We start from the raw sequence: 24,322 nt of genomic DNA on the forward strand, positions 1-24,322 counted from the left end.
TCAATAAGTTTTCTTTCTTTAACTAGTGCGAAAATTAGAATACTTATTAATTTATTTTTTCGTAGATTTTAGTTTTTTCCGAAAACCTTATTTATCTTAAAATTCTAAGTTATTGTTTGTTACTTTTACACGTCTTGTCTTGTATAGACAAATAATTATATACATAATTATATATATATAATATCTTAAATTATAAGATATGTCCATTATATACCATTATCTTGTGAACATTGTTTCAGACCTGGCACACTTCATGCACTATCATAAACAAGCTGCAATCCTTCATCAACAGAAGCCTAAAACATATTTTAAAAATCTGGTGGCCGCGAACTATTTGCAACGAAACGCTGTGGCGAATCTGCCATCAAGAAAGCATCAAAAAGGAAATCAACCAGCGCAAATATGGATGGATTGGCCATACGCTCGGGAAGAGCTCAAACGAAATACCTCACGCAGCGTTAGAATGGAACTCACAGGGCCTACGAGAAAGAGGTAGGCCGAAAAATACTTGGCACAGAACTGTCCCTAGCGAAACAAGGAAATCTTTTAACGAACTTAGAGCAATAGCTCGGTAGCGCAATAACTGGAAAGCATTTGTAAATTCTATAATATAAATTTGATGTACATAAAACGTTCTTTGTAATTAGACTAAATTCATAATTTTGTTAAAATATAAATATGTCCTAATAATAATAATAATAATTGTTTCAAACAAAATTTCAATTTTTCAAATTTTGCTATAAGATATGATTGAAGTAATTTGCTCTCACTTATTAGAAAAGTTAGGACATAGAAAGCTATGCTGAGATAAACTACCAGGGTATCACAATCGATATCGTTTGTAAGGATTTTATGCCTTAAACAATTTAATAAGAATAGTGAGTAACGACATTATGAATTGCTTTGGCTTCATGGGGGAGTATAACAGATCTTTAAGTCGCAATGGAAAACAATAATAAAAATAATGGGTAATATTACATTGTAATATATATTGATTGCAATGCTTTATATTACTTAAACCACAATTTGTCTCTTTTTTTTGTGGTTTTTAGTAAATAAGTTGTTTTAATTTTTCTATAATTATCAGTTCTTAGGAACTCATATCAAATACATATATAAAATAAGGAATTCCTTTCTAATGCTCTTCTCAAATGCAAAGAGCGTAAATCGTACGTTACTTCTTCATGTTATCCTCTCGCATTACGATAAGGATAATACTATTGTAAACTCTACACGTGCGCTGAATATGGAATGTGGAACTAAACTGAGTAAAAACATGTTCCAAAAACAGTTGTAAAAGCATTGTGAATAATGTGGAAATTATCTCAAAGGACGATTTGGATTATATCTCTAAAATTTTAGATGAGTGGAATTCAGCTACGTTCAGCATGTTCGCATTAACATTTTGAATAAATGTAATATATTCGAATACAAACTTATTTATTTAACAAATATGTAAATAATAAATTAATTATGTTCGAATACAAACTATAAAAATGTTTAAATCACAAAAATGCAAAATTACTTTACGAAAATACAAGAAAAATTATTTGTGTGTGCAATATATATTTAAATATAATTTATTAATTTTTTTAATTAATTTGTTTGTATTTATACATTTTATTATATTTATGATATGTACCATATATATACAGCTTTCTTCGTAAACAGATGTTGAGTATTTAAATAATTGAATTTGCTTCATCCGTATATAAAAACTTATCTTCTTTTACAATAACTTTTTTTCTGATTAATTCATAAGCTTGAACATTTTTATTATCCTTTAATATTACTTTTCTCAACTAACAAAACTAGGATTAACGTAACCACCATTTTGTGATGCATTTGTTGCCTGCAGCGGTGCGGAATTATTGAATTGTTGGAAATTGTAAACAGGATATAGAGGTGCAAATTCACTAGGTCCAAATGTATGTAGTTCATCCTCATTGATATCGCCACGCATTGTATGCACTGATTCCTCATATGAAGGAGGTGCTAAAAATAAATTAAATTATTGAAAAAATTAATACGGTGACTTGTTACTATAAATAACTAATATATACATAACTTACACATGTATATATATTTTATGTATACTTATAACATATTATTACAATAATATATGGTTTTACATATTTTAAATTGTTTTATGAATTAATTAAACATATCTTAATTATTCTACATTTACTACAGCTGCTTATTTTATTCGGATAATTGTTCGAATAATGATATTCCATGGAATAGTTCAAACTATTCTTTAAAGAACAAATAATGAATTATTCGAATAGTTCGAATATGAATAGTTCTAGTATTTACTATGAATTTAGAAAGATATTACTTTATAACTTTTTAACTTACGCATATCGGGATAACTGTGCAAGGGAGTATTTACTAAAGCATTGGATATTATCGATACACTGCGTTTAGTTTCATTCTCTTTTTCTGGTTTGTATATTGAACCATCATCTACCGATTTTTCAATACACACCGCGTTGTTTTCTCCGTCTTCATCAACTGAAAGATCTTGCATATTACGACTGCTACTAGGTTGTTGGTGTACAACGGAATTCCATAATGGCACATTACCAATTATGATAGGCATGGTTATAGCTTGTTTGGAGTGTAAACCTTTCATTCGTGCTTCCACTTCAACCTGATAAACGATCTGTATGATATTGCATGAACGTATACATGTTGGTGGAGTCGATGGCACTGACAATTCTCTGGTAATTGAACGTGTACAATTTCGCAGCACACTATCACCTTTCGCTGTGGCTATTGTGATGCTTTCTACTCGTGAATGCCGTGCCGGATGAGTGCTGAAATAACGCACAAGCATGACTAAACTGAAATTAATTTCTGAAACAGCTATATTTGTATTATTGATAATTAAGGCAGAAACTGGTATATTTTGTCCCGGTACGAAACAAGTTTGCGGCACTTGCAGTTCTAATTTTAGTGGCTCGGTTTTAAAAGGACCGCAGCAAAACGTTTTATAATTTTCAGAATTCATTGGCAACTGTGTTATAATAAAAAAAAATTATTTTCTTTCATTCTCTAATATTACTTGAATTTACTTACTCTTAACACTGGCGCTTCATAATTCAGATCCACTGTTTTTAGAACAGATAAGCCTCTGGTATATGTTTGATCAAATTTCCACGGACGTATAAGTGTCACTTTGACTACATACCTTATTGAACCATAACGGCCTTCAAAGGAAGAAGGACAGTTATGTGGTAGTTGGCAGGCAAATGAATAAGTGTGCACTCCCATGCCTAAAGTGCTCCTAGTATCTATAATTCAAAACAATATTTATCTTTAAAGAGTATTTAAGAAGTGATGTTGTTTTAAAAATATATTCTTTACGTGGAAAGGAAATTTCAGCAAATATAATATTGTAATACTATTACGAACACTATTCAACTATTTATTTTATTTTATAATCTTATTAAGACAGAAATTATACTAGAAAATGTTACTACCTTTGTTACTTCCATATCTTTATTATTGATCAAGTACATGTTGTTCCATAAAAGATCCATACTTGACCTACAATATATTACTTGATCCACAATATAGAAAATTCACTTTTTCACAAAAATACTGAAAGAACTTTACTATATTAAATAGTATATTATAACCATATACCGAATCTTGATTCATTTTTGTTCTAGTTTTCTTATTATTTCAAATAAGAGATATGGTATGTATGTGCAGATATGTGTAACGCGAAGAGCAAGAGGTAAGAAGTCAAATGATTCTCAATCAACTTTATATCATTGACATCGTATCAACTTGATATTATTCAAGTGCATTAGTCCTTCTGATTGTCTATATAACAGCAACTTACAAGTCTACTCCTAGAAATTAATCAAGTGGAGCATTTAACTGTGTCCACTCGTGACTAGGTATTATGTCTGTATATTTCTCAATATATTTTCACTCTGTTTTAAACACTAGGCATATAAATTTATGAATTGAAAAAAACTTGATTGCCTCTAATAACGTAGTGGTTATCTATAAATATAGAACGTATTTACACAGTTTAAACCATTTGACGTAAATTATAAATAATTATTTGAATTAAATTATGTAGTATGCATAGTAGATAAACGGTCAGTATAAACAAGAGAGTCAAGCTTAGCTTTAAATCTTGCTTGATATAACGTTTGAAAAGAGCACTAGTATTTTGATTAAGCTTTCTCTATTTTCACCTTTTTTGAATTTTTAATTATTTAAATTTATTTTAATTACTTACTATCCTCGGAGCCCAATAGATATATTAAAGATGATAAATATTCCTCATGGCCAGCATAATATTTTGAGTAACTTAATTGTTTCTCACGCCATCGTGAAGTAGCTTTTCCTGATACTTTCAATAAAATACCTTAAAGAACAAACATAACTGAATAGAGTAAAACATAGTATAATTAAATAATACGCATAGCATATATCTAAACTTAATATATTATATATAGCAATTTATTCATTATTTGGTCTCTCAGATTTCATACACACTGATAAATTCATCTAGGTCCAACGGATAAAATCGATACCGATTTCCAGTTTGTTTATGTTCACTGAAAAGTATGTATAATAAACGTACATAAAAAATCTGGAATAATAATTAACTAAAAGACTTTATTTTTAAGAATATCAGATAAGTCAGTACTATATTTCTTTAATATCAAACAACTCAATCAATTCCATTTATTATTAGTTAATCTTAAATCAAAATATTTTTGATGGCATTGTGAGTCACTCTATTCAAGAGTTAATTTGTATTTGATAATAAAGACATTGGAACAATACAACAAGATAGCAAATAATGAGTCATACAATTCATTTGATTAAAAGAGTTTATATATTTTATATGAAATTGCATTAGTAAAAATATTAGATGTTGTCAGATTCTTTATTTAAGCCACCTATCCTCAGATAAGTTGGTAAAATATGATTAAAATTATGGTATTTGGATGCGGACATAAAATTTTTACTTATTTCAATTATATCAATTAAGCACCATATCGATGTTATACCTTTTCGTGTTTTTGAAAGTATGAAAGTGTACATTTTTTTAATAAATCTATTGTTAGCCTTTTGTAGTCCAGTAACAGACTAACCATTCCTCTACTTACATATCCATATATGTCAAAATTTTAATATCCAAATATTTTTTATTGAAGAACTTTATAATTAACACCAAGGTTAAATGATCTTAAAAATTAGTTTAAAATCGATTTTCAAATTGTGACTTAAAATTGTAAAAAATCAGGATATATATTAAAGAATCCATAGTTATTTTCCAATTTCTTATTCACAATATCCATTTCTTTTAATAAATAATTTTTTGGAACATTTCTTAACATTTGTAAACCACTGCGATAGTAAATCTTCACAATTATATTAAACGAACACAATTTTGGAAACTTATTATATTTAAAATGTAATAAGTTTACTGGTTATCTGAAGATAGTAGTAATCATAAACAAATAAAAATGCAGGCATTAACTCTTTCTTAACTCTTTTCAATATCAAAAGTTTGTGTTATTTTTAAAAAAAATTTTTTAAAGCTTGTATATTGCCTAGAAATTACTATCGAGTGTAAACTAAGATTTACTTATAAGGAACTTTATTAAGATTTTGTTCCACATCTTTTTTTAATATATTGCACTTGAATTATATTTTTCATACGCAAAATTTTTTTTTCCGATAAAACTGAGCTTTTATCAAAGGTAGCATTCACTATAGTTCTTTCTTTCCGAAAAAAATGGAATACAGGATTTCTTTTAAATAGTTCTAACACCACAATCTTCACAGATTGTTCCAAGATAGATTGTTGTGTCAACGCAATAATTACTTAGAAAGTCTAAGCATCAAAAAGTCTGTACATGATCCCAAGTCGGTCATGGTTTTATTAGTCTATAAGTGTTTATCGGTCTAAAAGTGTTCTTAATTGAGGAAATATGCCAATAGGACTCTAAACTCGTATTCATTTACAAACAACACAACTATTCCTTTAAAGATATCGATTGTAGTTCAGACTCTAAGGTCAACTACAACAATATCTCACCTAGTGAAACAACCACATTCAGTCAAGAGTATTATATTTCTTATTTCAAAAATGGACTGTCAACAAAAGGATTTTACACTACTGGAGATAAATAAAGTACAATTTTTAGCAAATTTTATCGCTGATAAGCAAGGGTGGAATGGATGTTTAGTGGCAATTATCAGTAACTTTTGGCATATCAGAGAACTGACATTCGAAATAGTAATCACTCACAATACTTGTTATAATAGTTAAAACCAGCAAGAATAAAAAAAAACTATATTCCGTTTTCGTTCTACACTCACACCTCTTTCAAAGCAGTAATCTTGGGTAAAGGTTTTTAAGCTACACGAATTAGAGTTAACCAAACTGCTCTCATAAATAACCGATTACACAACATAAAAAGGATGTTGATTCAAAACGTCATGAAAGCGCTTATAATACTCACAAATTGAGTTGACGCATCAATTAACTAATCAAAATTTTAACCGTCAATCATATGGTATAAAGTATTATGTCTTAAAAATCAATTTTCTTAAAAACAATTGCGTAACCATAAGGTATTAATATACAAAAAACTAACAAAACATATTATAAAAAATTGGAGAATAATAAAGTTTTCCGCTAAAATGATTGAAAAATTTGGAGAAAACCTAAGCCTGAAATCCTATCTATTCCATAATCAAACAGGTAGAAGAACAAGCATGTTTAAAAACTTATGAATAGGTATAAAAATGGGATTTAATTAATTTTGAAGACAGTCATTTATATGATTGCATTCTTTTTTGGTTAGTCCTTTCTTTAGCACCTTGTACTTCGGCGTATACTTAAAATATCTGTATGTTTTTTTCCGTTTCATGAACCAGCATTTATACAGTCGAGAATACCTTGTATCTCCTTTCTTAGCAGTTTCTACTTCGGTTATTACTTAAAATTCCAGTAGATATGTTTCTTTATTTATCCGTTGAAGTCGAAAATACCTTGTAAATCAATTCCTTTATACACAGAGCTGAGAATAAAGTCTCTAAAGCAGTGGTTTCCAACCTTTTTTTGATTAATGATATATTTGTTTTTAGTAAGAACCACAAAGTTTAACAATAATAAACTATATAATTATTTTAATATGCTTTATGCATTATATGTATAATGTATATAATATGAATTGTATGAGTACATAGGTACATTATTCAGGCTATAATATATAATTATATAATTACTTAGAAATTCTTTGTGTTTATTTTCTAATAAGTGAGGTCTAAGTTAATAAACTACAAGCTATGTATCCATACCTATTCAATTTGATTCATGTACCATTCTTAACCATTTCGTGGACCAACAGTTGGGCACCACTGCTCTAAAGGTGAACTTACAATTTATCGAACAATTCAATAGTTTAACCAATAAGTAATGCAAATAAAATAATAATTTGTAATCTTAATTAAAACCGCAACATTACATTTAATAATCTTATCATTATTTAGTAAGATAGAAAAAAATATTAATAAAAGCTAAACTACTAACAAAGGAAGTGAAATTGAATATAAACTATAGTTATAATACTTAACGAAGAATTCTTGCATTTATATATAAATACACCCTTTATCAGTGTTCATATACATACCAATCAAAACATTGTAATTAAGTGGATTAATTAATTATATTTTATACTGTAAAAAGTGGCATAGATAAGGATTTTTTTGTGCAATTAAAAAAAATACTTGGAAGGTATGAAAGCTCCGAAACATATATTTTAAAGGCAATATTCGTAATTACACTTCTCCTTTACCTTCATCCTAAATTATTGTAACAGGACAATTTTAACAGTATAACTATTAACAAATTTCGCCTTAACTAAAATTATACAACTAAACCAGATGGGTTATTCTAATTAGTAGTTTCTTTAAAGATAGGTAACAGCACAACTATACCTAAAAGCTTCTCATAGGTTTTTAATCTAGTCAGTAATATCAAATGAGATCTCATATAAGTAAAGGATATGCGTAAAATACACAACACATGTTTTTAAAGAAACAATTACGATATGCCTCCCATTTCAATATTGTGCTACTAAAAGTTTTGATAGAGGTTGCCGAAACTGTCTTCTTTACATGAAAAAAGCTTTTCTTTGTACTTTACAATCGCACTATGCATATTGTTGATCCGTACCTTCAATAATATAATATAATTTTTTAAATCTTCAACTGTGATAGATAATATCCTAATATTGATATCTCGAAAAGTAAATTATATCGATGTATGACGTAGTGTAGAGTGAACATAACTTTCTCTAAAGCAATAGTTCCCAACCAGTGGTCAGCAGACTACAGGTCGTCCGCGAAAAGGTTAAAAATGGTTTCAATCAAATTTAACAGGTATAGATAAATACCTTGTAGTTTGTCCACGAACTTATTAGAAAATAAGCCCAAAAAATTTTGAAGTAATTATATTGGTATATAGGTATAGGTATAACAAATAGGTATTTCATAGTCTATAATGTACCTATGCATTTATACAATTTATTATACATTATACCAAAGATGCAATAAGCATATTAAAATAAATACAAAGTTTATTATTCTTAAACTTTGTGGTCTCTACTAAAAACAATAATATCCTAGTGGACATTAGTCAAAAAAAAATGAGAACTACTGCTCTAAAGTATGCCTCAAAAGTCAGAGTCGCGCCGAAATTTTATTTTCTTTTAAGAAATTATTTTTTCAGAACTGCATGTAAAGTTATTAATTTAAAAATAAAAATTGGTTAAAAATTAAATAATGGATGAATAAAATATTATGAAACTAACAAATAAAATATATCGATAAGCGAAGCAACTAAAAATAAATTTCTAAACGAAAGATAATTGATAGTCCAACTGATAATCAACTAAATATATATTATGAGCAGTGGTATAAATTTAATTGACAAAAAAAATTAATCGTTTAATTTAAATAAACTCCAGACTATGCGACCATTTGCCTAATTATTAAATATTGAATATTTGCTAAATACAGAAAATATTTACTGTATTAAGATTAAATCGCACACGAGTGTAGGAAAAGGGAAAAATTATTTATCGGGGTTGCTAACTATTTAATCAGTAGAAATTATCTTACCGGAATTCCAGAGATACCGAACATAACGCTATCGTACAATGTTATCATGCATAGTTTAACTAAATTCCGTTGGTATTTACCAGAAGCAAAAAAAAAAATTAAATCGTTGTGCAAATAAAAACCCAAATAACAGACAGAATACTAAATTCGAATGAAACATGTCTCAAAAGCAACCAAATTTTATGAGTATAAACTCCCAGTTCACATCTGACCCCGATTCAAAACACGTAAAAAATCCGAATTTGTACATAAAAACGATGCCATTCGATTTGGTGCACTATGAACTCTTCCGCAAACACACACACATACCTTTCACATCCTTGGCTTTATCGGCTTTCAGTATGACCGTGCCAGTGACCATTTGGCCAGAAAAAAATGTACCAAACCGATTCCCATCGAATTCAATGATGCACGTTACAACCATTTCGACGGAACGCTAGGGAAATACTAAACTAAAAAATTTCGTCTAATTCTTTTCCTTTTGTGTTACTGTTGTTGTTGTTGTTGTTGTTGTTGTTGTTGTTGTCGGGTCTGTAAGTCGGTTTAGTTGTTTGTACTAAGGCCAATTTAAGCAGAGTGTGTGATAAGTGATAAGTGATAAGAGCGTTCACAACATTCAAAAATATTCTGCAAAAACCTTTCAAAGCATTCAACTCGATTTTTATGTGTGAGTGTTAAACAAAAGCGACTGGTGACGTTTTGCGATAAATTTATTAAAATATTAAATTAATAAACAAAAGGCAATAGAAACTTTTATTTATATTTTTATTGCATAATTACTGATAAGATTTTGGACGGCGTACAAGTGTGTTTAGAAATACACAACTTGTGGCAAAAACAAAAAAGTAAAAACAAAATCAACAATTCGTTCATAAATAATAAAATATCAACAATAAATTGTTTAACAATAATTTCTGCAACAACAAAATTATCAAATCCGTTCAAATATGACATCAAGAAAAATTTAATAAAACTATAACCAAGTGCCCTTGCCATCACTTTGATTGACCATTGCTACGTCATCTGCTGCCGGTGCTGTGGGACTCGGTATATTGAAGACAGGATATCTGGGCGCAAAGTCACTCTGTCCATAATCGTGCTCGACATCTGCATTAATTTTTGCATGTTGCATGTGTGTAGCTTCCTCGTAGGATGGTGGACCTAAAACAATCGAAAGGTTTATCAAAAATCTTTTATTAAAAATTTAATGGCACATAAATTCAAATAAATGAAATTCTCCATTGAAGCCATAATTCACAAAAGCTGAACAGCTCAATTTACTCACCAATATTAGCATTTGTTGCCCAAGGAGTTGCTACAGTATGTGCATCATTTACCACCGAACCATTTACTTCTGCTGAATCTGCCGCACCAGCTTCTGCTTCATTTGCATTCTTATTTGCATAAGTATCTGCATTTTGTATATCGCCAGCATTAAGAGCAGCTGCACTCTCGGAAAAAGTACGTGCCATCATTGCTGAGCTGGAAGTTGGTTGCTGTGCCACCACACTCATAAGTGGAACATTACCAATAGTCACTGGCGTACTTATTACCTGATTTGCATGGTAACCAACTACTTTGGCCTCGACCATGACTTCGTAGGCAATTTGTATTAAACGGCATAGATTGAAGCATGTTGGCGGCGTTGCTGGTACATGCAAATGATAAGTGAATTGTTTATTACAGTTCCGTGGCACGGACTCGCCTTTGATTTTCGTTACAGTCGTGCGTGACGTTTTTGCATGTGTGTAGGGGCTTTGACTGTAGTAGCAAACAAGCATGACTAATGCGATTTTTAACTCATCCACCGGCACATTGCTTTCATTCGCAACCAACACACTAACCGGTATCGCTTGACCAGGAACGTAACCTGTTTGTGCGAGCGTTATATGCACCTTCAATGGATCCGATTTGCATGGTCCACACCAATAGGTCTTCTGTACTGCGGTATCGGCTGGCATCTACATTGAAATATGAAATGTGTAATTGTGTAAAACAAATTGAAAAAAAAATTTTAATAAAATTAAATTTTTAAAGTCATTAAATATTTTAAATTTCTTTAGGGATTTAAAATAATCAATTCAGTGGATGCAGCCAAGAAGATGCCAACCTCATGGCGAGGTGTCAATTTATACTTCAGGATATGAATTAAAACAATTCTTTTTCTTGTAAATAAATGTCTTTATATTTTCGCACTTCAAATATTTTTTGCTTCCTATTAAGTATACAATATACAATGTTTACATCTTAAATTCGCCAATTATTATAAAGTTGCTTATCATCAGCCTCAGCTAAAGAACTAGAGTATTGATTACCGTTCAAATATCATTTCAAAATAATGTTATTTGAATAATCAATTAAACCAACATTATACATGAAATAATCTTATCTTAAAGTCGGTTTTATTTTTTAATGCATTTTAGCTTTTATTTCAATCATTATTGTTTGTATATACATATCTATACATATTTCGGCAACTTCGCTTTTTCCTTCATCAGGAGAATTCCTAATATTTTCCTAATTAGCAAAATAATCGATTTATGCTAATTTTATTTTATAGAATTAACAAAGTATGCAGTGACTAAAACTGCATATTTTAAATGCAACTCTGTTATACATATATTTTTTTTTCCTTTGGAAAAACATTTTTTTCTTTCCTGTGGAAAAACATTTCTCAGATCTTCTTAAGTAAAATCCTAATTAGATTAATTCAATTTATAATATAAGAAAGATAATTGTTAATGTATCAACGTTTTGTATATCACTCATTCGATCAGAAACATTTTCATGGCAGAGGGTAATAATCTGATTACTTTAGAACAATCATGTAGAAATATTCTTTGTATAGAAATAAAATGTCATTCTAAATATTACAATAAACCTGGAAATTAATTATTGAATTAATAAAAACCCTTATATATCAAGAAAAGCTGCTAGATTCCACCCTTTAAAAAAAAAGTTATCTTCTAGCGGTGTTCTCTGACCTGTCCCTGCTATAGCATATTGAGCATATTAAGAATTATAAATCTAACTCTGTTTTAGAAAGTTTCGTATAAAGAAATCTAAATTTTGTCTAAATCCTTGGAAAGTGAATTATTAAGATAACTACAAAAATGAAATTATAAACAATTTGAACTGAAGCATATATGAATGCAAAAATATTTCAAAATTAATGTTTTACCTGCACAAAACATTATGAAATTGTTTGATTTAGTGATTCGATACTCTGTCCTATCTGTTCTATGGTTTTTTTTCGCATTCTATGCTTTTTTGTTTCACTAAAGTTTACTAATCAAAGTTTTTGATTTAAAACTCTTTCTGTCTAAAACCGACCTATGGCTACCTCTTTTACGTCAAGTATATTCAAAATAATATATATGACTAGTGTGAATATTTGTGTATAAATCAACAAAATGTTCAACTTGTTGAATAAATAATCTATAATATTGAATTGCGATTATAATCAATGGTATATTTTTAATTCACAAGAATTTATTTAATTTTTATCTGATATTAAATTATATTACTTGAATTGTTCTTTTCAAAAATTTTAAAATAAATATATCCCACAATCAACTCACCCTTAGAAGTGGACTATTATAATTCAGATCCATTACTTTCAATACTGTAAAGCCTCTTGTATATGTTTGATCAAACTTCCAAGGACGCATTAGTACAACTCTTATCGTATATCTAACATGACCTTCAACTCCTTCAAATGACGACGGGCAAGCGGCTGGTATATGACAGGAAAAATTATAAGTATGGATACCAGGCTCAATATATACAGACTGACCTAGTAAAAAAAGTATGAAAAACATGTTAAAATCAGAAACTATAAAAATTTTATTCTTCTGTATGCAAACCGTTATGAAATCGAATGGTTATATTTTCATATTAGCATAAAAATCTTTCCTCTTGATTTGATTGCATATAATTACATTATATATAATTTTAAGTTATAATTATATAATTACATTATATGTAACGTATACAATAACTTCTACTACTTATATGGATGTGAATTGTTTGTAATACGTTTGTTTTTTTTGTAAAAGTATATATGACTTTTACTAAAAGTTCTATAAATTTTTGTTGTATAACTGTCATAATATAAATAATAATTATATTAATCTACATATAGAATAAAATAATAAAAGTCTTGTACAATCTGTCGCATATAATTCATTATTCAATGACTATGTATATATATAGATATGTAATTTTGTAAATTAATTGAATAACGTACTTTGATCGGAACCCACTAGATAAGTTACTGAGGCTATATAATCCTCATGTCCACTGTAATGAGTAACTCTTCTTCTTTTTCCAGCACCTCTTCTCTCTGACCAACAAGTGTGCGCAAAACCATTTATTTTTAAAGCGACAGCTAAAAATGTAAAATAAAATTAAAATATTTAGAATAGATATAAATTAAATAAATTTATGTATGTATATAAAATTGTAAATGGTTTTTATAATAAAAAAAAAAAATTAATTGTAAAATGTTTTATTTTTTTTGTAAGCAAATTTATATGTGATTTAGTAAGTTTATAAATTATAAATACGGATATGGAAATTACGTTAATGAAGTAATTAACTAATACTATAAAATAAAATAAATAAAGTTAATATAATAAAATTGCTAAACAAACTTCCTAAAAAGGAAATTCAATAAATTTAGTGAAAAGTTTGTTTCTGATTGGTACATTGTAGCGAAGTGGTGATAGCCTATTATGTGAAGTAAAATACGTACACAGTTAATATCATACCAGTATCACTATGCCTATTAAAAAAGTGTTGGCAAACAAATGCTGACTAAATGAGAAGTAAACTTACTAATGAAGTCAGAAATATACATATATGTAAAAATCTCAACGGAATTGAAAAACAGAAAATTTTTTTGGTATATTTTTAAATTCACAATAAATATTAATAAATCATAACTTATATAACATATAAATATGTGTTATATCCCAGTAGTTAATATTTCCTAACATTCCTACAAACGAATACACGCATACCTTCTGCTCAAAAAGTACTCGGATTTTGTAAATAAAACGCACAAATTTAAATTTTATTCCAAATTTATTTTATCTTCTTCAAAATATGCTCCTTCTGAAGCGATACACATATGCCAACACTTAACTCAATCTTTCATACACTTTTCGTAGGCCCGTGAAGGTATAGCTTTTAGTTCCTTCAGCGAATTCTCTTTGACCGATTCAATCTACTCAAAACGCTTACCACGTAAGGGCAATTTGAGTTTCAGGAACAGGAAAAAGTCGCACGGATCCAAATCTGGTAAATATGGTGCCTGAGCGATGACAGTGGTGCCGTGTTTAGTCAAATAATCGCATACTACAAGAATTTTCCATAGTAAAAATCGTTAAATGCACATGAGGTAATCTCACATTAACAGCTGCTGTAAACAAACTGACAGATTGCGCTCAAATTTGTACCATTTATCAAGAAGGGATGTGTACATAACAAAATTTTTTGAAAAAAGTCTATTACTTAAGGAGTAGTTAACAAACAACAAATCCAGATACTTCTTGAGCAAAAGGTACATGCAAAAGGTACATAACTGTAAATACATGCAACAATATCAGCAGCAGAGAATAATAACCCATTCACACTACAAACTAAAAGTTTCTACTGGAAATAGACTTAAATGTCCATTCACATTTCACGTTTACTCTCACAGCAACAACAATTAAAAATTTAAGTGAAACATGCGAATAATGAGAGGCAATCAATGCGATTTTGCAATAATACTGCAATAATGCGAAAATTACGGTAATAACTCTCGTGTAATACTAGAGAGCACAAAGAAAATAAACAAAAATTTTTAAGTGAAAACGTAAGTGACCTCTGTCATCTTGCTCTAGAACATTGTAAGAAAATTTGAAACCAACAAATAAATAAATTTACCTCAAATGAAATCACAAAAATTTTAAATATTTGTCATATGTTTTATATATAAAGTGTAAACAAACAACAGTTGATAAACTTACTAAGAAATAAAACATTTAATAACATCTTTCTTTGTATTAATTTTTTTGTTTTTTTTTTTTTTTTTTTTTTTTGCGGCAAGGAGGAGTGGAATGCCTACGCACTGACCACCTTCCGGCGCCCCGCAAGGTGAGTGACCGACTCGCACGGGCTAAACCACTCCCCCTCATTCCTAGAGACCTTGTTCTACCCCGGGACTACGTTAGTATTACTTCGAGGTAGGGTCCCTATTAGTCATTTAAGACTTCCATCGGTGTGCCCTGCGTCCAGGCTCCGCTACTGTTGCAGATAATTAATCTTGCCCTACAGTCTACTTTTTCCAATCTCAGAGTATGTGTTCCGGCTCTCATTCGTGCTCTTCGTTTAAGATTAGATTGCGTCCAGATCTTTCTTCTTTTCTCTTAGAACATTTCCGATGAATTGCGTGATTTTGTTCCAATTTTCTGCTCGTTCTATCATTTTTTCTACAATATTATCTACTGTAAAGTGACCTATATATCCTGCAAGTAGTGTTCTTTCTCCACGCCATCTTTCGCAGTTGAAGAAAGTATGCTCAGCATTGTCCTCGACTGATCCGCAATATATACAGTTGGGCTGCTCTGCTTTTTGCATTTTGTATAGATATTTTCGAAAATATCCATGACCAGATAGGAACTGTGTGACATAATAGTCAATCTCGCCGAAATTTCTTTCCGTCCACGACTTTACGTTCGGAATCAGCTTTGCCGTCCATCTTCCTCTTAAATCGGAGTTCCACCGTTGTTGCCAGATCTGAAAAGTTTGTTCTCTTATATCTTGAAGGTCTGTTGAGTTGCTTGTCGATCTCTGTTTCCAGCGTTTCTTCCGTTCATGTGCCTGAAGGTCGATAGGGATGATTCCACTAATCACCAGAACTGCAGGCTCGGATACGGTTCGATATGCAGAAGCTACCCGAAGTGCAGCAGTCCGCTGTACAGCTGCGTAAACTTTCCTCCTACATTCAACCTTTAAGGCGTTTGCCCAAATCTCGCACCCGTAAAGTAATATTTGATTTGTGGTCGCCATAAGTAATTTTCTTTTACTCTGGGTAGGACCTCTCACGTTAGCCATCAGTCTTCCTAGCATCGTAACAACTTTGCTTGCTTTTGCCGCTGCTTGTTTTATTTGAGCCCAATAAGACAATTTAGAGTCTAGTTTCACCCCCAAGTATTTGATCTCCTTTTTCGTATATATGGTGCTGTCGCAAACGAGCATTCCAATTTCCAACGGTATATTACGTTTAGTGAGTACCAGCAATTCAGTCTTTTCGGTGGCGAGTTTAAGACCGTGTGCATTTAGCCAATTTTGCACTTGTATCAACACCATGTTGAGCTTCCGCTGAGCATTTTCCGTATTTCTTGCCGTAATTACTGCTGCAATATCATCTGCAAAAGCAACGAGGTGTGTGTCATCAGGCATCTTGGATTGCAGAATTCCATCATATACCACGTTCCACAAATCGGGGCCCAAAATAGATCCTTGTGCTACACCTTGTGTAATATGTGTTAATATGTGTAATTGTGTTAATATGTAATAGATTTATAATTCATTTAATATATGAATTATATATTTTATATATAATAAACACATAAAATCTTTCCTGTGCTATAAGTAACTTATGTCAATAGAAATGATAAAATCTTAGTAACTTAGCTAACTTACTAAGTAAGCAGTGGAAACACTGTATAAGTTCGCCGCTTTTGTTTATTTCGTTCCTGTCAAATACATAGGTATGGTTGGCTGTTTATTTCGCTTCGGTTAAGTTCATACAGTACGTACCGACTGATTTCACCTTTAAAACTCAGTTAGTTGGTACGTACAGTAAGAACTTAAGTTAAAGCGAAATGCACAACCAACCACACCTGTGAATTTAATAGGAATGAAACAAACAAAAGCGCCGAATTTTTTTTATGTCATTCCCAAAAACAAAAGCGGCGAATTTTATTTATTTTATTCCAATCAATTACACACGTATAGTAGATTGTGCATTTCGCTTTGGCTTAAGTTCTTACGGTACGTACCGACTAACTGAGCTTTTAAGTTCCCTTACCTTCATTTATATTAAATTTGATTAAATAACATTATATAATAAGTTAAATTTTTTGCTTTTTATATCTATACTTATATTATAATTTTTTTTTAACTCATTTAAAAAAAATTTAAATGAACAACAAAAAAAATAGTTTTTTGTGAATTCTTTATCCAAATCAATACAATAGCACATGTAATTAATAAGGCAATTTTCTACAAAATGTATTATTTGCTATGAATTTTTTTTAATTATAATATACATATATGCGAATACTATACATTCTATTATTTTTAATTTTGTTGTTTCGCAATGAAATAATTTCTTTTATTTTTGTTACTTAATTACCAACTGCTTCACTCTCTCACCAAATCGCACATTAGTCTGAACAACCTCATAAAAACTATTGTATTTCAAAAATTATCAAACGCTTGTGAATCCCCACAATTGAAGAATTTTTATCGAGTGCTGCAATCCAAAAAACGCTTTTGAAAGGCAGCGTTACCATATGAATAGTCACAACGATTGATATAATTTATTTAACAGCAAAGTAAATAGAACAGTTAAGTAAACTTATATAGCTGCGGTTTATGCATTACAGCTCTGCGTTCAACCTGAGCGTTCATATATTTAAAAATCAAATTTTTGAATGTAAGAGTTTCGTTACTATCTAAAATTAATTTAAATATATAAAATAATTATCTCAAATTTTTGCAGTGTACTTCATGGCTTTAATTATAACTTTCGCAGTTTTAGAAAATTAATAAATTAAATATGAGTATTTAGCTTTACTATGTGAAATTGTTAACAGGTTAACCTACCAAACGCCAAGCAAATGATAAGATTTTATTTACCAACAGTGATGACTCATTCGAAAATTTTAGCGAGCAAAAGGGGGAGTTTGATTTGATTAATTTGCACTTAAATTAAATAAGTAGTGATTTATATGTTACATACAATATATTTGCAAAATAATATTTTAGAGTATTTTATATAACACAAATATTACATATACACTCACATGAATTCTAAAATGTGAGTTCAAAAATTCGAAAAAATATTTTCGCAGATAAAGTTTAAAAGTAATTAAAACTTCAACAAATGTGAAATAATTCAATCTGATATTTAATATTTCAAAACTACGCAAAATTTTAAATACTGTAATTATTTAAATTTACTAATCGCTTTAAAACATTACACATTTAGCGCCATACATATTGTCTCAAATCAGTAAAGAGTAAAACTTAGGTATCTATAAAAATATTTTCAAACAATTAATCAAATGCACATAACTTTTTAATAAGAGTTCAGTATCATTATTTCACCATATCTTAAACACAATCATATATGAAATATACGAAATCAGTTAAGAACTCGATTAATTGAGAGCAGTACTTACTTCTATAAATAAATAAATATATAAATATATCGGAAAGAAGGCTATAAAATTGGCTTATATTGAGTCATTTAATTATATTATGTCAGCATAAGTTAATGATTTCTTTGAATCAAACACTAACCTTTGACTTGCTTCATCTTTTCCGATTTAAGTGTAATTTTTCCAGTGAGCATTTGCCCGGCAAAATATGTGCCATAAGGACTATTATCAAACTCAATTTCACAAGTCACAACCATTTTTAAATATTTTTTAATTGAATGTTGCTACAATTTATTATTTAAATTTTTGTTATTTCTTATATTTATTTAAATTCTTATTTAATATTTTATTGCATATGAAGTATTTATTTTGTCTTGAAGAAAGTGCACATTAATTAACCCATTAAGTTTTAGTTCGCTATGCGTACTGAAAACTTTATTGCCAAAGCCACCGTTGTTACCTTTGTTTAGGTCTGAGTCATCAACACATTTTTTTATAATATTTTAAAAATAAATACTGTTTAGACATTAATAATACAACTAAAAGTTCCAATATCGGCACAATACTATCAATATTTCGATAACACTAAACAGACCGATTCTGTACGTTGTGACCGTACTGGAAGTGCCTAAAATTGAACTAAAATTGAACTCGGGAAGGCAAGAATTTCAAATTGTTTGTAGTAATCTTATCAATAATTTTAAAAATAAACAACAAATGGTTTGTACCCGTGTACTGGAAATGTAATATGCAACAGATAACTTGGAATATCGATATCAATATTTAGATAATATTATAAAATATCTAGCATCTATGAACTTCACTTGTTGACTTGCTGTTAAAGTTAGATAAAAGTTTTTCAGTTTGTTAAAGATGGTCAAGGGAAGAACTTTGCATAGATATTTTATATCAAAATTATTGAAAAAGCTGGTATTAGTGGTTTTTACTTAAACAATTTTTATTTGTTTTTATGAAAAACAATATTTGGATCGGAAATAGCTGTGTTTAATAATTCAGAATAAAGAGGCTGTTACGCAAATCTTACATCAAACTTCAATAAAATAATTGCAAACTCTTCAACGTTTTTAAGTGGAATTTTAATTAAAAATTCAGTAATTAAATAATTATTGGTTTTAATTAAATTTTATATATATTGTAAATTTATTAGTTCATTTTTAGCAAAAAAAATATCAGTTTAACAAAATAAACAATTAGTTCATTGATTACTAATTTTTTATCAATAGAAAGAGGAAAGAAATAATTTATATAACTTATTTCTAAGTTAAATTACTTATCCTAATAAACAGCTTGGTTTAAAATATGACTGAATGCAGCAACTTCAGCATTAGTCAGATGTTTACTTTAAGTCACGACTTTCAGAAAATCCAAAAAAAACAGAAGAACATAACTTAAATTTTTAGTGATTTTATCTAACTTCAAGAAAACTATAATACTTATATTCAGCTCCATTATTATCAAAAATTCTGAGCCGTGCAATATCAAACAAGTATTCAGGCTACTTCTCATGTGCCGTCTTTAATGCTAATTGTGATGCTGATTATGTATTCCGTCGATAATGTTACTGTTGGTCTAAATACTCACGCGAACTGTGCGGATTTTTCCAACATAAGACACACAATCGGAACTAATATAGTTTGGAATAGTTCAAGACAAAATGAAGTACCTTTGGCAACAAACAAACTTTCTGTGCATCTTAGGATCCATGCCCCTACTTAAAACTATAATTTAATATATATATAATAGGTTCAGTTAGGTTATACCGGTGATCCTCAGGGGGTCCACTTGGACTTATTTGCCCATTGTATTGCCGTATAAAGAAGAAATTCAAAGTTGAAAACCACCTAGAAGCTTTGGCGAAGCTTAGACTGCTGTTTAGTGGGAGGTCTTGTAATTGATCAAGATTCTCAGAGAAGGGGACCTCTAAAGTGTTGATTCGCCGGCGTGCATGAGCTGGGCAAAGACAAAGTAAATGAAAGGCACTTTCATTCATTATAAATATAGAGAGTTTGAGAGTTTGGATAATAACCACGAATGTAGAAAATACCGAACGTATTGGTTAAGAGTATTGAAAGAAATGGAATAGTGGGCTGTATCAGCTATATCACAACATTGACTTAGCTGAACGTATTAAAATTTGAGAACCCTGCGGTTGTCTCGGTTATATCGAACGAATCAATGAAAATGTGCCAGTTAAAAAAGGTTTCAATTCGGTTGGTACTGTTAAAAAACAAATTAAAGAACGTTTACTTCAGTTATAATTAATAATCGATCTGACGTTACTCAACACTCGACTTGCAGCGTCTACGACAGCTACCCGATGATAAGGCTGCAGGCAGAGTCTATTACACATGGCTAAGTACGATACTGATTTGTGAAGGGCTACTAAAGAAATTAGTCTGAATTGTTTTTTCTTATGAATTCGGCTTAAAATGTTCTATATATATTAGGGGGATTATATTAAGAATTTCTTTTCTTAAGGACCCATATTGGAAATAATAAAAAAAATAAAAATTTAAAAAATATCGCAAAAAACTTAGACCATTTGGATTCTTTTTTTATGTGGTGGAGCAATACAATTCCAGCGGTCTTAGATAAGATCATTATACATAAGCATTTAGGTTTTGCGTTAATGTAATATTGAGTTACTGCAGCATCAAATTTTTTTCCTACAAAAATTGTTCTTTATCCTTTAATATGGAAACAATGCGACTACAGATTTATTATTACTAAAGTTCATTACTGCAGCTTTGTTTCAAGCACTAAAACATAAATCACGGTTTTCTAAGACCACTGATGAATACTTGGGAACACCCAAAATAAGGTTGTATAGTCTGTCAAATTTCTATAAATTTTTGTTGTTGACTTTTCATTTCTATTTGAACCTTTTCAACTCTTAAATAGTTTTTTTTCATCATGAGATACGTTACTTTCAGTAAAAAAAATTAACATTACAAATAACGGTTATTTCACCTTCAATAATTACATATACAAGCTTTGGTTATATTTTCTGCAAATAAGATATTACACATTTAAGTCCAAGCATATCTTATATGTTTGTTATCAAATTTATTTTATAATAGTAATATATGCTGGTATATACCTACATATTAAATTTTTATTTAATATGTTTCATATTTTAAAATTTATCGCAAACTATATTAGAATATTATTTTTATTATTTAATGTCAATTAAAATCATCAAAGTCAAACAATAATGCCTTTATTCCAAGATTATTACAGGTTGTATAATATCACAAAATATTATTATTGTAGAATTTTTATGTCAACACAATTTAAAGATATATTATTTATAACTACTAAAAGCAATCTTATCTCGGTTGTTGTTTATTGCTCAGCAGTATCTTTAATTTACGCTTATATCGGTAATCATATGTTACCATATTTGATACGTGATTATGCTGATTTAATCATTATCGTTCTTAACATCCGACCAACTTCCTGTCACATCGATTATATACTCATCAAACTTTATCATTTCCTTTGTCAATTAAATTTAATTAATTGGAGCCTTCAAAATCCGAATTTTTTGGTATCAAAATATTTTCGTTATTATAATGATTTTCTTCAAAGCAGATTTTTCCACCAGTCGGAAGAGTTGCTTCTTCATAAGTCGGAAGTGCTAAAAGAATAATGATATAAAAACCAATATAAATTATGTATTTTTAAGTCAACAGTGTGGGTTGTATGTATTGTTTCTCTTATTAACTAATTTACTCCCTCATTGAATTATTACAGCTGTGAAGAAAAGTTGAACCCATATATGGGAAACAATGGTGTGTACAACTACCGTGACATAAGAGTAAAAGACTTTAACTGAATAAGAACTGGAGACAAAGAAAAAAGATGAATACTCCAAGTCAATTTTTTTATCGAGTTGGTATATGCTACATCTAAATCATTATATGTGGTTTAATACATTTCTCCCAAACTATTGTATATATATTACATGTTTCAAACTAACCAGAATTCGTAGTGTTAACATCACTATTTATGATGGTTTCGTTACGTTGACTCTCGTCTTGTATTTTAGTGTTCATTTCACTAGACGTCATTACGGATTTTTGAAGTATTTCATTTTTCTGTGGTACTTGCTCAATAATGACTGGTGCACAAATGACATGATCAACGCGAACACCCTTAAGTTTTGCTTGTACTAAAATTTCGTAAGCAATTTCTAGTATACTACAACCAAAGCTGTTACTTGGTGGTGTGGCAGGAACTTGCAGTTCATAATTGAATAATTTTTTACAGTTGCGTTGTACTCCGACAGATTTAATAGCGCTTAACGGAATCCGTTCTCTTTTCGTTATCCTTAAAGGCTTCTGACTATAATAAAATACAATCATACAAAGTGTAACATGTATTTCCTCGACAGGTATATGACTGTCATTTGTAACCAACAACGAAATGGGTATTTGCTGTCCAGGCACAAAACCACTCTGTAACAGATCTAAGTCCAATTGCAATGGTGCCGATTTATTTGGCCAACTGCTAACTGTCTTCTGTGCAGAAGTGTGCACTGGTTGCTTTATAAGACAAAAAAAATATATCAAATATATGTTATTAACTTCATTTGATTTAAATTTACCAACAGCAAATTTGGTTCGTAATTAAGTTCTTTTATTGTTAATACGGTAAAGTCTTTTGTGAATACCAGATCAGATTTCCACGAACGTGTAAGTGTCACTTGCACTACATATCTGATATGCCCAAAACGACCCACAAAAGAAGTGGGACAATGTGACGGAATATGGCAATCAAAACTGTAAATATGTTTACCTGGTTCTATTGTGACTTCGGATTGTCCTGATACAAGTATATATGAAAAAATTCAATAAATTTTGAAGTTCTTAATATATGTTACTTCATACTTGCCTTTATCGGTACCTAAAATACATACTGATTTTGCTAAGTAATCCTCACGTCCCGTATAATATGTGCTGGGTATATATGTCGTTTTTCCTTTACTATCCGTGCTCGACGAACTTGTTTTTTCTGACCATTTTATATTAGCAAAGCCAGCAATTTTAACTACCACAGCTTTAAAATACATGCAAATTTCATGTTATTAAATATTTTCATTACTTTTTCAAGATATTAAAGCACCTTTGATTTTTTTCGGCTTATCTGCATTGAGTATTACTTTACCCTTAAGAATTTGGTCAGCGAAATATGTGTCTGAAGAACTATTATCGAACTCTATTACACAAGATACTACCATATTGTTAATATTTTATTTTATGTTATCCCTTCCTCAATATAAAAAATATTTGTGCTAAATACAAAAAACGTACGCACCTCTGTTGATCTGTAAGCAGACTAACTTGTCAGCACTAAGTAATTTGAATAGTTGCAAAAATGTTGATTTTTACACTAAATATATGTTTTGATATTTATAATCGTTATCGGTTACTCGTGTTGATAAGAATAACATATCCTCACAATTGTACGGATATGCAGACCTTCACACACCCTACATCGTATTTCTTAATAAAAGTCGCTACGAGGAGAGTAACTCTTCTACTTGGTATTAAAAAATTGCATTGTATATTATAACAAGCTCAGTCTATAAGGAGTCTATAAAACTACAGTTTTTAAATTATAACAGATAACTCTGACTTAGTTTCTATTTTTGAGATTAGACCACACTTTATATGTTGCTACTTATTACT

The 24,322-nt window shown here is 29.7% G+C and overlaps 4 protein-coding genes across 4 annotated transcripts; all 4 read right to left on the reverse strand.

The window, feature by feature from the left end:
* Window positions 1-1,721: 1,721 nt before the first annotated feature.
* Window positions 1,722-9,600, reverse strand: LOC119682565 (arrestin domain-containing protein 17-like). Its single transcript, XM_038096036.1, has 5 exons — window positions 9,478-9,600; window positions 4,262-4,390; window positions 3,082-3,296; window positions 2,359-3,019; window positions 1,722-1,995 (listed from the first exon to the last, which is right to left on the reverse strand). The coding sequence occupies exons 1-5, from the start codon at window positions 9,590-9,592 to the stop codon at window positions 1,799-1,801; spliced, it is 1,317 nt and encodes a 438-aa protein (XP_037951964.1). The 5' UTR covers window positions 9,593-9,600; the 3' UTR covers window positions 1,722-1,798.
* A 361-nt stretch (window positions 9,601-9,961) lies between these two features.
* LOC119684336 (arrestin domain-containing protein 17-like) lies at window positions 9,962-18,911 on the reverse strand. Its single transcript, XM_038098363.1, has 5 exons — window positions 18,751-18,911; window positions 13,418-13,558; window positions 12,750-12,964; window positions 10,454-11,129; window positions 9,962-10,329 (listed from the first exon to the last, which is right to left on the reverse strand). Exons 1-5 carry the CDS (start codon window positions 18,863-18,865, stop codon window positions 10,142-10,144), a joined length of 1,335 nt encoding a protein of 444 aa, XP_037954291.1. The 5' UTR covers window positions 18,866-18,911; the 3' UTR covers window positions 9,962-10,141.
* A 2,953-nt stretch (window positions 18,912-21,864) lies between these two features.
* Window positions 21,865-23,516, reverse strand: LOC119683739. Its single transcript, XM_038097547.1, has 3 exons — window positions 23,239-23,516; window positions 22,612-23,176; window positions 21,865-22,269 (listed from the first exon to the last, which is right to left on the reverse strand). The coding sequence occupies exons 2-3, from the start codon at window positions 22,994-22,996 to the stop codon at window positions 22,148-22,150; spliced, it is 507 nt and encodes a 168-aa protein (XP_037953475.1). The 5' UTR covers window positions 22,997-23,176; window positions 23,239-23,516; the 3' UTR covers window positions 21,865-22,147.
* On the reverse strand, window positions 23,101-23,959 carry LOC119675797 (arrestin domain-containing protein 17-like). Its single transcript, XM_038087009.1, has 4 exons — window positions 23,757-23,959; window positions 23,526-23,690; window positions 23,243-23,456; window positions 23,101-23,176 (listed from the first exon to the last, which is right to left on the reverse strand). The coding sequence occupies exons 1-4, from the start codon at window positions 23,869-23,871 to the stop codon at window positions 23,101-23,103; spliced, it is 570 nt and encodes a 189-aa protein (XP_037942937.1). The 5' UTR covers window positions 23,872-23,959.
* Between the last annotated feature and the right edge of the window lie 363 nt (window positions 23,960-24,322).

Source organism: Teleopsis dalmanni, chromosome 2 (assembly GCF_002237135.1).
Source record: "Teleopsis dalmanni isolate 2A chromosome 2, ASM223713v2, whole genome shotgun sequence".
NCBI lineage: Eukaryota > Metazoa > Arthropoda > Insecta > Diptera > Diopsidae > Teleopsis > Teleopsis dalmanni.

What these genes read in the sequence shown, in the direction of transcription:
- LOC119675797 (XM_038087009.1), bottom strand. Translation starts at nt 23,871, where the DNA reads ATGGTAGTATCTTGTGTAATAGAGTTCGATAATAGTTCTTCAGACACA. An exon ending in TAAGCCGAAAAAAATCAAAG is followed by an intron (nt 23,691 to 23,756) that starts GTGCTTTAATAT and finishes TGTATTTTAAAG; the next exon opens with CTGTGGTAGTTAAAATTGCT. An exon ending in TATTTTAGGTACCGATAAAG is followed by an intron (nt 23,457 to 23,525) that starts GCAAGTATGAAG and finishes TACTTGTATCAG; the next exon opens with GACAATCCGAAGTCACAATA.
- LOC119684336 (XM_038098363.1), bottom strand. Translation starts at nt 18,865, where the DNA reads ATGGTTGTGACTTGTGAAATTGAGTTTGATAATAGTCCTTATGGCACA. An exon ending in AAAGATGAAGCAAGTCAAAG is followed by an intron (nt 13,559 to 18,750) that starts GTTAGTGTTTGA and finishes TTACATTTTTAG; the next exon opens with CTGTCGCTTTAAAAATAAAT. An exon ending in GGCAACAAATGCTAATATTG is followed by an intron (nt 10,330 to 10,453) that starts GTGAGTAAATTG and finishes CGATTGTTTTAG; the next exon opens with GTCCACCATCCTACGAGGAA.
- LOC119682565 (XM_038096036.1), bottom strand. Translation starts at nt 9,592, where the DNA reads ATGGTTGTAACGTGCATCATTGAATTCGATGGGAATCGGTTTGGTACA. An exon ending in TAAAGCCAAGGATGTGAAAG is followed by an intron (nt 4,391 to 9,477) that starts GTATGTGTGTGT and finishes TTGTTCTTTAAG; the next exon opens with GTATTTTATTGAAAGTATCA. An exon ending in GCACAGTTATCCCGATATGC is followed by an intron (nt 1,996 to 2,358) that starts GTAAGTTAAAAA and finishes ATTTATTTTTAG; the next exon opens with CACCTCCTTCATATGAGGAA.
- LOC119683739 (XM_038097547.1), bottom strand. Translation starts at nt 22,996, where the DNA reads ATGATTGTATTTTATTATAGTCAGAAGCCTTTAAGGATAACGAAAAGA. An exon ending in TGTTAACACTACGAATTCTG is followed by an intron (nt 22,270 to 22,611) that starts GTTAGTTTGAAA and finishes TTATTCTTTTAG; the next exon opens with CACTTCCGACTTATGAAGAA.